This window comes from Orcinus orca, chromosome 12 (assembly GCF_937001465.1).
Source record: "Orcinus orca chromosome 12, mOrcOrc1.1, whole genome shotgun sequence".
Lineage (NCBI taxonomy): Eukaryota > Metazoa > Chordata > Mammalia > Artiodactyla > Delphinidae > Orcinus > Orcinus orca.
The window spans coordinates 47,717,311-47,732,268 of NC_064570.1; the positions used below are offsets into that span (position 1 = coordinate 47,717,311).

At 41.7% G+C, this 14,958-nt stretch overlaps 1 protein-coding gene across 1 annotated transcript; it reads right to left on the bottom strand.

The window, feature by feature from the left end:
- Positions 1–519: 519 nt before the first annotated feature.
- MFSD4B (major facilitator superfamily domain containing 4B) lies at positions 520–6,680 on the bottom strand. Its single transcript, XM_004264853.4, has 4 exons — positions 6,399–6,680; positions 4,512–4,680; positions 3,287–3,403; positions 520–1,955 (listed from the first exon to the last, which is right to left on the bottom strand). The coding sequence occupies exons 1-4, from the start codon at positions 6,447–6,449 to the stop codon at positions 715–717; spliced, it is 1,578 nt and encodes a 525-aa protein (XP_004264901.2). The 5' UTR covers positions 6,450–6,680; the 3' UTR covers positions 520–714.
- Between the last annotated feature and the right edge of the window lie 8,278 nt (positions 6,681–14,958).

Below are 14,958 nucleotides of genomic sequence, written 5' to 3' on the forward strand. Positions count from 1 at the left end.
ATTGATTTCTAGCAGGTATCTTGCACAAACTTTAAAAATTATGGATTCCCAGTTTGAAAGTCATCGCATTTTCATTAGAGAATCACAGATCGGGGATGAGATAAACGAGACCTATATAAGTTAAATGACTGAGTACAGGGCCAGAAGACTAGTGAGCAGCAGTGGAGGCCTGAAGCCAGGTCTGTGCCTGTTCTGTGTTCTCTTCACAGAAATCAGAAATCATATGAGTAATTAGCATTTTCTGGTCCAACACTACAGACAGAGGGAAACAGTAAAAATCTCTGTCCATTTTCAAAGATGCTCTTTTATGAAATGATTCTCCTCAACTTCCCTGGCAGAATACTGACGACGGATAATTGGTTCAGCTAACCAATTCAACTACTAAACAGTTTCATTCTATCTGAATGGCACCCAACTTCTCAAAAACAAATGCCTTCTCTGCACACTCTGAGACCAGAAAATATTGCCTAATCAGCCACATGCCACCAAACGCTAGCCTCACAACAGGATCCAGTTGTATGAGATCATTGGTTCTTTACGAAAGGCTCTGGGAATGACAAAACATTTCAAAACCTTTTAGCATTTGCTATACTTGGACCTAGAAATTTTGACCCCCAAAGCTTGTTGAAAATCTGTTATGCTTTGCTCTGACTGGCCTCTTTAGAACTGGTGATTATTCAGGGAAGTCAGTAAATAATTCATCTTCTCTAGCTCTTAGTCCCTTTTGTCCTGGTTTCTTGCAAGGTGATTCACAGGGGACTTGCCCATATTAACCGGAGAGGACTCAAACATTAATGCATTTGAGTGGGATTGGTTGGAGACGTCAGCTGTGGGCTCCATCAAAATATATCTAGATGTCTCTATTACAGAATTCCTCATTGTATCATTCATTTCGATCACTTCAAAGTCCATTTCATTCCATTTTTCCGCATCTTCTTCTTCATTCTCTTCCTCATAGTCATTTAGCCCAGAGCTAGAGAGCAAAGCTTTCTGGTCCTCGCTTTTACTGTGTTCTTTATGCTGACGACTGATAGGCAAGGTGGCTAATTTATACAGCACAGGAAATAAAACAGCAGTGGCTACTGATGACCCCAAACAGGTGTACAAAACTATAGGCAAATCAGGGTATTTTCCTTGAAGAATTCCAATTACTGCAGGAATAGCCATTTCTCCCAGGGCAGCACCGACTACAAAAAATGCTGCAGCTTTCCCATGGATGGTCGTGTACTGCTCAATCCAAGACACACCACTGGGAAATGTGGTTGCCATTGAGGCACCATACACTGAAGTTGCTATCCAGACACAAACTCGGCTCTTGTCGAAAAGCACCAGAAATAAAGATGAAGCCAGGCTGCCAATGTTGCTCAACACAATCATGGTTCCAGGTTGTAAACATGTAGCAAAAAAGATTGCCATACCCCTGCAGGCTGCAAAGGTCCCCCAGAAGATGGAGTTCAACCCAGCCGCTTCACTTTCTTTCATGCCAGCATGGGTGGTTGCAAAGGAGAAAACGTAAGAGCCATATGTTACCTCGGCTCCAACATAAAAAAAGAAGAACAGAAAAAGGAGACAAAGGAGGGCATTGTGATATTTAGCTCTTCGAAACCTCTGAGTAGATACTTTTGCTTTATCCTGCCTTGAGCTTTTCTTTACAAACAGAGCAAAAAAAAAGAGAGAAACTACAAAAATATAAGTACCGATAACAGCGTAAGCCCACAGTAAATTCACATCGTCAGGTATTCGAAGCAGAGATTCTGAGTCAGCTTCAGATGACTGGTTGAGGGCAGAATGGTTAAAGTCAGCCTCTGTGTGGTTTTCAGCAGACACCATCCTGCCCAATGCCAATTTAGCCAGCAGGGGAGCCAAAAAGGCACCCAAGGCAAAACTGAAGTGTAAGGCCTGCATATGGGGGGCTCCTTTGTCCCCCCAAATAGCCAAGATTAGGACGTTACCACCTACCAATGAAAGATGGGGAAAATGATTTAATCATAGTAACTTAGTAAAAAAAAGTTCAAAATAGATGAGTCTATTTTACATGGCACAAGGATTATAATATTCTAAGTTATCAACTGTTGCAACTAAGTCAATTCTATGATTAAGAAACTCTAACTCACCAATACCACCAGCTAACTCTAAGCACTGGAACATCACACACTCACAAATGGGATTCTACAAGCTAATAAACCACTATTTCCTAGAGCCAAGTACATTAGCCCAAGGCTTTTTATAATATAGTTCTAATATCAGGGATAGGAGGGGTGGGGGTAGGGAAGGATATTTATATAGTTATTTTAAAACATTTTAAATATATATTATCATCAGATAGTGGCCAAATTACCAAATTTTTCTGTACCTGCAATCGGTAGCCACTTGAAGAAAATTATTTATGTATATGGCAGATGCAAAACACATGTTCAGGAACCTGAACATTACAGGATTCTGCTGTGCCCATTGCAGGAAACAAGGAACACGGACACCTTCTAACACACTCAGTTACACTGTCTATGTATCTACATGGTGAAAGGCAAGAAGCCTCAAGTCTTGTGTTTTCTCTCTTTCTTTTTAATATATTTGCAGATAAACATACAATTCCACACAATTCCATCCTGTAATTTCACAACCAAATTAAGCCCCAAGTAAAAAAATATTTCCCCAACCTATCAAATAATAGGAAGAGGGGGAGAACGTTGGTTTCAGGGGTGAACAAATGTCACGTATGTTATTTAGTAGGTTTTAAAAGACATGAAGATACATGGAGAGGATCTCCTGCAGGAGGGCAGGAACTTTTGAGAGAATAAGAAAAGAAGGGAAATAATACACAGCACAGGTTTCTCTTAATTCAAAAGGCAGAGTGCATTTTAAATTGGAGAGCTGCTTCTATGTTTCCTCAGCCAAATAATGGTTCCAAACTTGGTTTATTCTATTAACCCGTCAATTCCTGCCATATTACAATGATAAAGTTCTATCCCGAAATGAAAACCTGCTCATCTGCACTGTGATTACCCACATGGGGGCCCCTTCCCTGTTTAGATACTGTAAATCAACAATCTCTCAAAGAACAAAATTCTCTGAATTCACTCTGTGGTTGGCTGCTCAAAAATGGGCACCCTACTTGGCAAGAAGAGTAGTTGCCGGAAAGGTGGTTCTGACCTGGAGACCCCATGACCAACTCAGTAGGTCAGTGTCATTTTAGGGGACACTGCAAGTGACAATTTAATATCATATGCTCTACTTTTTCTAGTAGAAAGTCCCTACTCCCAGAGTTGACAATGAAGGGCTCACTGACCTGTATCCAGGATGCCAACTGAAACACCAAAGATGGACATCATGACAATCAGTAACACCGCGGCCTTACAAAATGGAACAAGATAAAGACCAATTGTGGTAGCAAACATTGACATCCCTGAGAAGAAAAGTAAAAGTCAGCTATAAAAAACACTATTTATGGGAAAGGGTTATGGATCAAGACAACATCATAAAAACTCCCAAAAATGTAAAAACAGGTCAAATTAAAATTGAGTAATAATGAGTAGATGAGAGGTTTAGCTTCTACTAACAGTTATTTCATTTAAAAGCTTTTATCATCTTTATGGACTATAAAATACATGTTATTCTACTATAAGTACATTTCTAGTACTGCTAATAATCAAACCATACATTATACCACAAGGCAGTTTTATAGCAAAACAGAGCTCAAAAATTATTCATTTAAATGTTTCATATTTAACAACCTAAAGAGATGTTTAGATATGAGGTAAAAAATAAAAAAGACAAAAATTAAATGCAATTACTATAGTAGTTCATAGTAGAAATGTATTAAACAAATTTGGGGAATAGGGAGGGAAATATAAGAAGTATACTCTTTCGACACACTATGGAAATCAGAGAGATTATTTACTCATTCATCAACAATGGTAAATTATCTCCTTACGTCCAAAGCAGTTTTATCACATTAATCCAGATTTTCTTTAAACATGTCAATTTATCCAAAAAAAGAGTAAGTTAAAAGCTTTGCCGTCTATTTTGAGAGTGAGGTAGAGAGGCCTGGGGTAATCATTAACATGGGGCAGCTGGGACAAAAATTGAGCCTTCATCATTTCACCCACCATCCCCTCCCACCTCATTCTCAGTCCAGGGTCTAATCTGGGGAGGTTCAAGGAGTTTATTCTGATCTATGGCCCCAGGAGATCTGCCCTAAACCCTGACAATCAGAGCTCTTTGGACAACTTGTATGTTATCCAGTGGTGGTGCCTAAACTACAATGAAGGTCGGGAAGGCTAAGGATCGCTAACACACTCCAGGGCTAATCTAAATTTCCAGAGGGGTTTAGACCGGATTCCCAGTAACTGCCAAGATGAAAGCAGGCACCAGGGAAACCTTACTTCCACTGAGGATACCTAAACACTACCCTTAAGTTGTCAACCATTCTGCAAGCCAGTATGTTTCATATTTATAAACAAACTGTAGATTCCTCGAAAGTCACAAAGAAGCGAAAATTGTTGTTTACTTACCCAAAAGAAGAAAATGATTCATACTGTCAAAAAGAACTCCACCAATCACAGAGCCACCCAAATATCCAAAGGCACGGCCCACAAAAATCAGAGAAAGACTGCTGATATTGCGGTTCACATTTGTTGCCAAATCTTGAAACGTGGGTCCCAGTATAGCGACACTCATTCCCTAAAATTTAGAAAGACAGAAGTTTTCATTTACAATCACTAAAATAATGTCTATCCAGGTGGTAGCTGTTTTTCAGTATTAAAAAGGGAGGAGGGGATTTCAATGTAATGTAGGAGATTAAGCCCCACAGTAAAATTCATAATGAAAATACTAGTACGAGTAGAGCTATAGACTCCCATTTCTGGTGTGCCAAGTCCTAGTGCTTTTCTAGTTTTGACAACTCTCGATTTTTACAAAATTCTTTAATTCTTTTGGCTCTTTGCTGCAATTCTGTTTCCTTTTTGAACAATACCAGAAAAAAACTACAGTATTTGTATTAACAGTAAAATGTAACATTAAAAAATTTATGAAATAGTTTTGAATAGTCTGAAATATACTGCACGCACAAATAACACCAGAATTTTGAGGTTAAAAATTTAAGTTAACAAACCATCAAAATATTATCCCCATTTTTTGATGTTGTTAAAACAGCAATATTTCTGGATGTACATGGGGTCCTTCCTCTGAACTACACATATAAAACATGTAAGAGATAAACAATTTGAATGTTTCTAAATCTACATTTTTCTTCAAAGAAAACCAAAGCCTCAGGAGTACTGTCTGTAAGGCTTCCTTAGAGAATATTACATATGCGTGTATGCAATGACTTTAAAAATAAAATTTTACTCAAAGACATGTAACTTCAGCAAAAATTAGGGGCTGCAGTTGGCTTTCACAGGAAATTCGCTGGACACACAAAAAATGTTTCCAATCGGTCTACATTTCAAGAATAAGTGATTCTAATTGCACGAATTTGCTCTAAACGCTTGGGTGTAGCCCCTCTCCAGGCCTGAGCAGTCCCCAGCTATGGGCAAGCTTGGGCACAGGTGCAGAGTAAGTGCCTAGTACAGGAAGGGAAGGCTGCGCCCCAGCTGTAACCAAATTAGTTCCCGCCTGCAAAGCACTTAAAAGGACCTGGCACATCATCTGCAGTGACGTTTCTTCAAATACAAATACTCTAAGAATCAAGCGTGGCTCAAAGGAAGAGACACTAAGTGGTCACAGGTGACTCTGCTCAGAGGACTCACCCTCCCAACTCCCCAGAATCCCAATATTTAAGACAAGTGACCACAGGGCGGCCAAAGGGGTTGGCAAAAGGCCAAACTAGCCTTGCAGTTTGTTCTTAGAAAAACACTGAAGGACCTGAAATTTTGTTTTACATAAAACTGTAGGCAGAATAAGAGACATTATTCCTGGCTCAACCACTTAACCAGCTGTGTCGTCCGAAAAAAAGTCACTTTCCCTCTCTGGGTCTATTTCCCCACCTGCAAAAATAAGGGGTGAATTTGGTCAGCCGAGGAAGAGAAAAAACCAGTAGAGCAACTTTGTGCAATAATTTGGGGGTTGGGTGAACGCAGGAGGCGGGGGGGGGGCTTCGGGGGAGGCTATAAACCTGGCAACCCCTCTTGCATCCCCCCGACCCCACGGAGGAGAGGTAGAAAGGTTTGCTGGTGCTGGAAAATATTTTACGAAAATCGGTTTCACACTTGACAATAGCCCTCTAAGATTATAATTGTGCCCATTTTTCAGATTATGAAACTGAGGCCCCGGCAGATTAAGGAGCCCAAGGACACCCAGTCTGCAAGCGGCGGAAACGAGACAGGAGCTCGGAAGGCCGCGCTCTCTACAGGACTTCTGCTCACGCCTCGGCCTGGGAGGGTTCCAGCCCCGGCTCTCACCAGCCCCAGGAAGGCGGCACACAGGAGGACGGTGATGAACCAGCGCAGCATGCTCCCAGCCCGGCCGCTCCGCCGGGAGCCCGCCACCGCCTCCGGCTCATTCTCCGCTGGGGCTTCGGCCGGGAAAAGCCGCTGCCCGGCAGCCTGGGCCCCAGCCCCACAGGGTTCCAGTTCCAGCTCCAGCTTGGAGGCTCGCGAGCAGCGGTCTTGCTGCCGTCCGGCTTCTCAGAGGAGTCTCGAGAACTCCAAGCCCTGCCCCGGCCCCGCGCCTCCAGAGCCGGCGGTCTCGGCTGGCGCCACCTTCCCGGGGGAGGCCCTAGTCCGGGCGGAGGACTAGAACTTCTGAACGCGCCGGGTGTAGCCGGCAGCGGAGGCGCGCCCTCGCACACGCAGGGCGCCTGCCCGGGTCACGTGGCGGAAATGTGGCCTCTAGCCAACCACGGCCTTGCCTCAAACCGGAAGTTGATAGGGTTGCCCAGGACACTGGACGCCGCGCTCGGGCCTCAGCATCACACTTAGCTGAGCTCACAGAGGCCCTGTGGGCGGGCGCCGCGCGGCGGAGCGAACTGAAGCCGCAGCCTGGGACCCGACGAATCAGGAGGGAAGATGCAGCCAAGCCGTCAGGAGGAAGTGCTGGCCAAGAAATACAAGGTATGGCTTCGCTCCCTCTCCCCGGGTCTCCTGCGGGGTGAAGGGAACCCCAAGGTCTGTCCTTAATACAACTTTCTAAAATTCCTGCCCTAGTTCCTTTAAGGTCTGTCGTCTATTGATCTGCAGTTCATCTGTTACTCCACAGCATTTGTTGAACCACATATGTAAGCTTTCACGTGTATGATCTCAATTGATCCTCATAACAACACTCTAAATTACGTGTTATCCTGATTTTAAGATAGGAGGATTGAGTCATAGAAACTAGCAACTTGCCCAAAGTCAGTCAGCGAATCAGTGGACACAATAGCTCAAGAAATATGGAGCCAAAACTGCGGTTTCAAGCACACTCTCACCCCCAGTCCCTTCAAATAATTCCATTGTTGTAAGGAAGTGGAGCAGGGCTTTGATTTGCAGAATGCCTGAATAAGGTTATGCCAGTGGGGGCTTCTCTGGTGGCGCGGTGGTTAAGAATCCATCTGCCAGTGCAGGGGACACGGGTTCAAGCCCTGGTCCGGGAAGATCCCACATTCTCCGGAGCAACTAAGCCCGTGCGCCACAACTACTGAACCTGTGCTCTAGAGCCCGTGAGCCACAACTACCGAGCCCACGTGCTGCAACTACTGAAGCCGGCGCGCCTAGAGCCCGTGCTCCACAACAAGAGAAGCCACCGCGATGAGAAGCCCGCGCACCGCAAGGAAGAGTAGCCCCTGCTCGCCGCAACTAGAGAAAGCCCGCACGCAGCAACAAAGACCCAAAACAGCCAAAAATAAAAATTAATTATTTTTAAAAAGTTATGCCAGTGGATGAAGGAAAGGCCTTGTTTTGTGTATCCTACTCTAGCTTTTTGTTTCCTTTTGCTCTTTGACCAAACAGACCACAGCCTCAAAATGTGTAAATATTTTTTTCTCGTTTATCTGAAATGTTCTTTTCCACCTGATTACTCTCCAGCTCACCCACTTAAGCTCCAGATTATACACACCTGAGTCTTATCATCATTTCCCTTGCAACCCATCTCTCCAGCCCCATCCATTTGGTCATTAATCACGTCCCAGTTTACCCCAGAAAGTACAGGTGTTATGATTTAAGAGAACCTGTTTTAGTTTTTCAGAGTCAGGGAATGTCTCTGAGAAAAGTGTAATGTGATTGAAACAAAAGGCATATACATATGTTAAAGAGAATAGAATATGATATGGGAGAAGTAAGTTAGGTCCAAATTGTTAAGGGCAAATAATTCTTCTGCCTCCATCTCCTTCTCCTCTCCTTCTGGGACTCTGATGACTTGTATGTTAGACCTTTTGATATTATTGCAGAGATCCTTGATGCTCATATGTTCTCTTTTTTTTTTCTAGTTGTTTTTTCCCCTCTCTGCTCTTCAGTTTAGATCATCTCTGTTGATGTCTCTATCTTCAATGTCTCTATCTTTCCTCATCTCCATTCTGCTGTATCCACTGAATTTGTTTATTTCGGTTATTGTACTTTTCAGTTCAAAATTTCCACCTGGTTCTTTTTCATCGTTTCTTTTTCTCTGCTGAAGATGCCTTTCTTTACATTTATCTTTACCTCCTGGAACATGTAATAGCTGCTTTAAATTCTAGGAAAATGCCAACATCTGTGTTATCTCAGGGTTTGTGTTTGTTGCTTGTCATTTCCCTTGGGATTTGGTCACATTTTTCCTGTTTCTTTGTATGACAGGTAATTTTCTGTTGTATCCTGGACATTGTGACAGTTACATTATGCAGACTCTGGGTCCTGTTAAAATCCTCCTCTGGAGAATGTTCGTTTAAGCAGGCAATCAACCTGATTGAGTTCAGGCTGCAAGTTTCGTATCGCCTTCTGTGGATGATGGTTCCAATCTCATTTCATTTATCAAAGCCTGTGCTGTGCTGTGCTGCTCTGGGCCAGTCCTGAACATGCACCACTCAGGCGTTCATCTGAGACTTGGGCAATGGTTTAACACTCAAATCAGTTGTCAAAGCCGTTGCTATGCCGCTTCGGGTGTCTGTCACACACAGGGGCAAACCCAAGGGGCTTGCGTGGTTCATACACAAAATTTTAGTGATCACCTTCTCTAGCTCTCCCCTCCCCACCTCCCCACTCGCTTTCCAACCCAGAGCGTCTCCATTTCTCAGTTCCTTGAACAAGGAAGATGGGGTTTCTATCATTCTATCTCATTGCCTTGAAGGGTTTTTTTTCCTAAGTTTTGATTCCCCTCCTTTGTTCACTTTTCAGAGTCATCAGGTACTTGCTCTTTGTATTTCATCGTGAGTGGTTAGTTGTCATCAGTGGGAGAGGGGCTGGAGCAGGCTTATGATGACAACACCGAACCAGAACTATCCCTACCTATCTTTGAAGAGTCAGCTGAGGTGTTACTTCCTCTAGGAAGCCTCTTCTGACCCTCCTCTCAGTCTCGGGACTATTTTAGTTTCCCTCCTTTGTGCATAATTCTCATAGGCCACCAGCTACTACCTATAGAATTTTCGTATTTATGTGTCAGCTTCCCTTTTATACCAAGAGTGCCTGAAGGAAGGTACTGTGTCTTATTTATCCTCAAGCATAGTGCCTGGCACACAGTTTGTCTTCAGTAAATGTTCATTGAATGTAGTAGACTTTTTCTGAACAACCTAACCAAAAATCTGAATTCCTATGTAGCTATGCTACTCCTAAATGTTCTCACACATTCTAGCTTGTGTTATAGTTATTTCAACACTTCTCTTTAGTTCCCTAGGAGATTGTAAGCTCAATGAGATGGAAACTATGGATCTCATGCCTCTATCTCCCCTGTGGCATTGTATTAGATACTTAAAATATTACATAATTGAATTGAGGTTCAGTTAACTAATGTTAAATGTTTTAATTCACCCTGATTAAACAGCAAAAAAATTTCTTTCTCTAGATGGAAAGATCTACTTTCTGATTCTCCCCACTTCACTCCTGAAAGCAGCAGGATACTTTTTCCACTTGCCTCCAGAGGTCACTCACCACCTTTTTTTAAAAAGGGGTGATTAAAATAGGGCATTGCTTCACGCAGCTTTCTCTTTAGACCATTTTTGAGAATAAATCTTTTTGTGTGAGACAATTCAAGAGAAATAAAAATGTTGATGGGCCATTCTTTAAATAAATATAGTTTTATTGATTCCCTTGAAAAAATGGATATTCTACAATATATATGACAATTTATCTTTGAAGAAAATGTCTGGGTCTTAGTGGCTAATATGGTACTACCTTGGCATATTTGTGAAATGGCAACAGGGAGGCAGGTTTTTCATCTTTCAACTTAAAATTTTACTTTGGACGAGAATGAGAAGTTAGATGGATTATGTTTAGGGACTGCATATCACTGCTAGGACCAATTTAATCTTTATTCTCTGGAGGGACCATCCTTTTTACTTATCAGTAAATGTCTCATTAGTGCTTAAAGTGCATCATGAAAAACTAGGTGTCATCATAACTATTTCTATCAGTATACTAAACGATCATTCTTTAACCTCATCTCTAAAAGCCCAGTCTATTAAAACCAACTCTCACAAAGGTTTAATTTCAGTAAGATAACTCTCATGTTTGTGCTATGTATTCTGAAAAGTGAGAAATAATATTGAAAGTATCTAACATTGGTGTCTGTTTGATGGAATTAACTTTTTATCTTATTAAAAATAAAAAATTACTGTTTTTTCATGAAATTTCCTTATAAAAATATAAACTTAAAATTTCCTTTAACTGGATTCATTGTAACATTTGGGGCTGCAGGACTCTGAATCTACCATCATAATGGGCTCCTAGGCTGTATTGGTCAGATAAAATCTTTGCTGTACTGTACCATTATTAGCCAAAATCAATATATCAAGAGAATAAAAACAAAGCAACCAAAAGTGAGAGCATGGCTACTGTAGACTCTGCACAGAAAAATAGAATAACATTTCTTAAGGTACTAAGGGCTTCAGAAGCAATTAGGGTCATCTGCATCAAAAAAGAAAGCCACTTTAGGGCTTTAGGTACTTTGTAAGGGATATGATCTCCATCTGTACAAAGAAGAGGCCACTTATCCAGAGCTGTACACTGCTCTGCCCTGGAACAAAGGAAAAACTGGAAATTACAGATGGCTTTTAGCATTCTTGTTTAATCACTGCCATCTGATACCACATTTGATACTACCTGCTTGGAAAAAGTCCAAAACCTTTGCAGAAATCCCCACAATGACAAGGACTGTTGTGTTGCTGGACTAGGAACAAATACTAGTAACAGTATTTCTTTTTAAGTTGCGAGCAAACTATATAAAATCCCACCTGTTCATTTATTTAGTCATTAAATAGCTATTCAACATCTAGCATGTGCCAGGCATTGTTCTAACAGTGAAAAAACAGACAAAAATTCCTGCCCTCATAGACAAGGTAGACAGTGAACAAATACATTTGTAGTGTTATGTCAGATTGTGATAAATACTCTAAAGAAAAATAAAGCAGGAAAGGGAGATAAGAGTGATGGGAGGGGGTTATTTTAAGTTAAGGTAGTGTTGGGGAGGGCTCTGTGAGTGATGTTTGAACGGAACCCTAACTGAAATGAGGGAACCAAAGGGCAGGAAGAGCAGTCCAGAGAAAACAACAGGTGCAAGGATCCATTAACAGGAGTGAGCTTGGTGTGTTGGAGAAATAAGAAAGGCTGAGATCAGGCAGTGTTCCTGACTGGGTATGCCTTATGTTAAGGACTTTCTGGGTATGTTAGAAGAATACACTAGAGGCAGGCAGGATGGAGAGTAGAGAGAACAGAGATCTAATTAGGCGGTTATTTGATTAGGTCAGATTTGTGTAGGTGGTGAGAGTGTTCAGATTTGGGAACTATATTGAAGATAAAAATAATAGTATTTGCCAATGAACTGGGTGTATGAGAGAAGGAATATAAAAAATGACTTCAGGGACGTCCCTGGCGGTCCAGTGGTTAGGACTCCCCACTTCCACTGCAGGGGGCACGGGTTCGATCCCTGGTTGGGGCACTAAGATCCCACATGTCACACGGTGCAGCCAAAAAATTAAAAAAAAAAAAATGACTTCAAGGATTTTGACCTATGTCAAAGAAACCCAGAGCTGGACAGTAGTTAAGGCTATAAAAACAGATTTTACTCAGGAACTATTATAATAAAGGAAAAGAGACCTCAGTATAGAACTGGGCTCAATTCTGAATACAACAAGGAAAAGTGGGAATTTATAGCCAAGGATCCTGGTTGAGGGCAGGGGGAAAGATCAGTGGATAGAAAATTATTAAGAGGGAACAGAGTAAGGGGGTTTCTGGCTAAACCAGCCTAGCAGGAGTCTTGCGGAAGGCAGGCCAGGCTGATCCGGCATCACCAGGGGGATGTTGGGGATGAGCAACCCAATCAGATATCAGAGTGCTCAGCTATCTAGGGTGGGGGCTCTGGCTAAACCACTTTAGCAGGATTCTTGCTGAAACTGGGTGATGCAAATGGTAGTCCACAGTTGAGGCCTTGCTGGGAAAAGGATTCAGGAGAGACTGTTATCTAAGCAACTGGTAAATAGTGCTCCTCTTTATTCAGGTGGAAAAGATTGTGGAAGGAGCATGAGCGCTGCTGGGAAATGGAAGAAAATCAAGAATTCAGGTTGAATGTGTTAAGATTATGATATTTATTAGACAATTAAATGAAGGCATCAAGTGGGCAGCTGGATATTCAGTTCAGTGGAAGGATCAGAACAGTAGATATAAACTGGGTGTTATCAGCGTGTAGATGGTATTTAATACTGTGTAACTGGGTGAGATCACCTAAATTGTGAGTATAGACAGAAGAGGGCCAGGGAGTAAGCCCTGAGGGCATCCCACATGTAAAGGTAGGAAAGATGAGGAATATCCTGCAAAGGAGACTAAAATAAGAAGGAAATCAAGAATGTGTGGTTTTAGAGGCCAAGTAAACAGAATTCAAGAAGGCGTGTGATCAGCTGTGATCGGTGGAGAACACACTGGATTTATAGAATCACACACATGTTCTTAAATAATTATGTAACTTTCCTCAGCCTCACTTTCCAAGTGGGTAAATCTGGAAAACCAAACTGAGGACTCTATCTTTTGAATTTAGGAAGCTATTACAGGTTTTTGAGTAGTAAAGAGTATCAAGATGAAAGCAGAGGATTAAGAACATTAGCAGGCAGTAGTGGCCAGTTGAATTGGAAAAACTAGAGAATGCGAAATGATTTTAGTAGTTTTATTACGTAGTTCAGCAAAGAGATAATTGTCTTCGTGCCAGAGTGGTTTGGTGAGAATGGAAGCGTGGGTATGGAGGCAATAATTCCCATGACCTTTCTTTTTTGTCTGTTTTCTTCTGTATGTACATGTTCCATGGCAGTACCAGAATTTCTATATAAGAGGGCATAAGATTGCAAGCTGGTTGGAATGTGGGGAGAATTAGGGGACTTGTATTCAAGATAAATCATTTTTACTTCGATTGTATCTTTATTTAGAGTGGCTGAGCGTAAGGAACTAATGGAGATTTTGAGTAGGCCAAACCACTCCCCTATTCCACCACAAGCCACCCCTGAGTAAAGGCTCAAACGATGTGAAACTATGGCCAAAAGAACTTAGATCTAGCTTTCAGGCCACTTCAAAGAGAGACACTATGTACAGCAGAAAATGTTCACCTAACCCAGCTCTTTATGAGGAGGCTGGGCAAGGGTCAGCTCAGTTGTCCATTAGCTTGAGACAGAAATGATTCTTATCTCTTGTCTCAGTGGTGGCTAGACCTATTGGGAGTTCAGTGAAGGGGAGCTGAAGTAGTCAGAATCCATGAGAATGGGTCAGACTGAGTCATTAAGCAAAGGGGCCTGGTGATGAATAGGAGCTGAAATAATGAGCTAAAATAAAGGGGTTGAGAAGCCACAAGAATGAGGAGTTAAGGCAAGGACACGGACCTAGCATGCCAAAATGGCATGTTCATCAAGCCAAACTTATATCTGGTTTATGTAATGTCAGTTACCACAAATAGTTTATTATATTACTATGTTTCTTGACAATTAGGGATCGTTAGCTGTATAATCAAAAGAATTACTCAAAAATGGTTTATTGGATCTCTCTGATTAGGTTTTCAAATGATTCCTGGCTTCTTTGATGATAATTTCATAAAGAAGTAAAAGTAATCTGCTGTGGACTAAATTGTGTTTCTCCCAAAGTTCATATGTTGACGCCCTAACCCCCAGTGTGATAGTATTTGGAGGTAGACCCTTTAGGAGGTAATTAGGTTTAGATGAGGTCACGAGGGTAGAGCCCACATGATGGGATTAGTGTTCTTTTAAGAAGAGGAACAGACACCAGAGCACGCTTGCTCTCTTTCTGCCATGTGAGGTCACAGAGAGAGGAGGGCAAGCATCTGAAAGCCAGGAAGAGAGCCCTCACCAGGGAAGTGAATCAATCAGAACTCTGATCTTACTTCCCAGCCTCCAGGACTGTGAAAAGTAAATTCCTGTTGTTTAAGCCACCCATTCTAAGGCATTTTGTTATGGCAGCCTGAGCCGACTAGGATAGAATCCATCACAGTATTGTTTTGTGTTTTTAATGCAGTCATGCATTAAACTCTTCATGATAATAGCTGAGTTAATCTTTAAAACTGCATATTTTCTCTTATACTCAACTATTTTAAATGTAGACTGATTATTAAACCTAAAAAAGCCCTGTTTGTTTAATAGTATTATTAACCTGTTAAAATTATATTGATGTTGCCATTTAGAGATGGTGAAAAGAGAGAATGATGAATAAGTGAGATAGATCAGCTACTCAGGCTAGACCCCAAGGTCAAGTCTCTTCAGAGTTCAACTTTCCAAGGTTAGGAACTCAATTATTAGTTCATCTAGAACTGATCAGGTCCCAGAAAACTAACTGATATGAGCAGACCACAAGATGATAATTTACAAACAGAGTG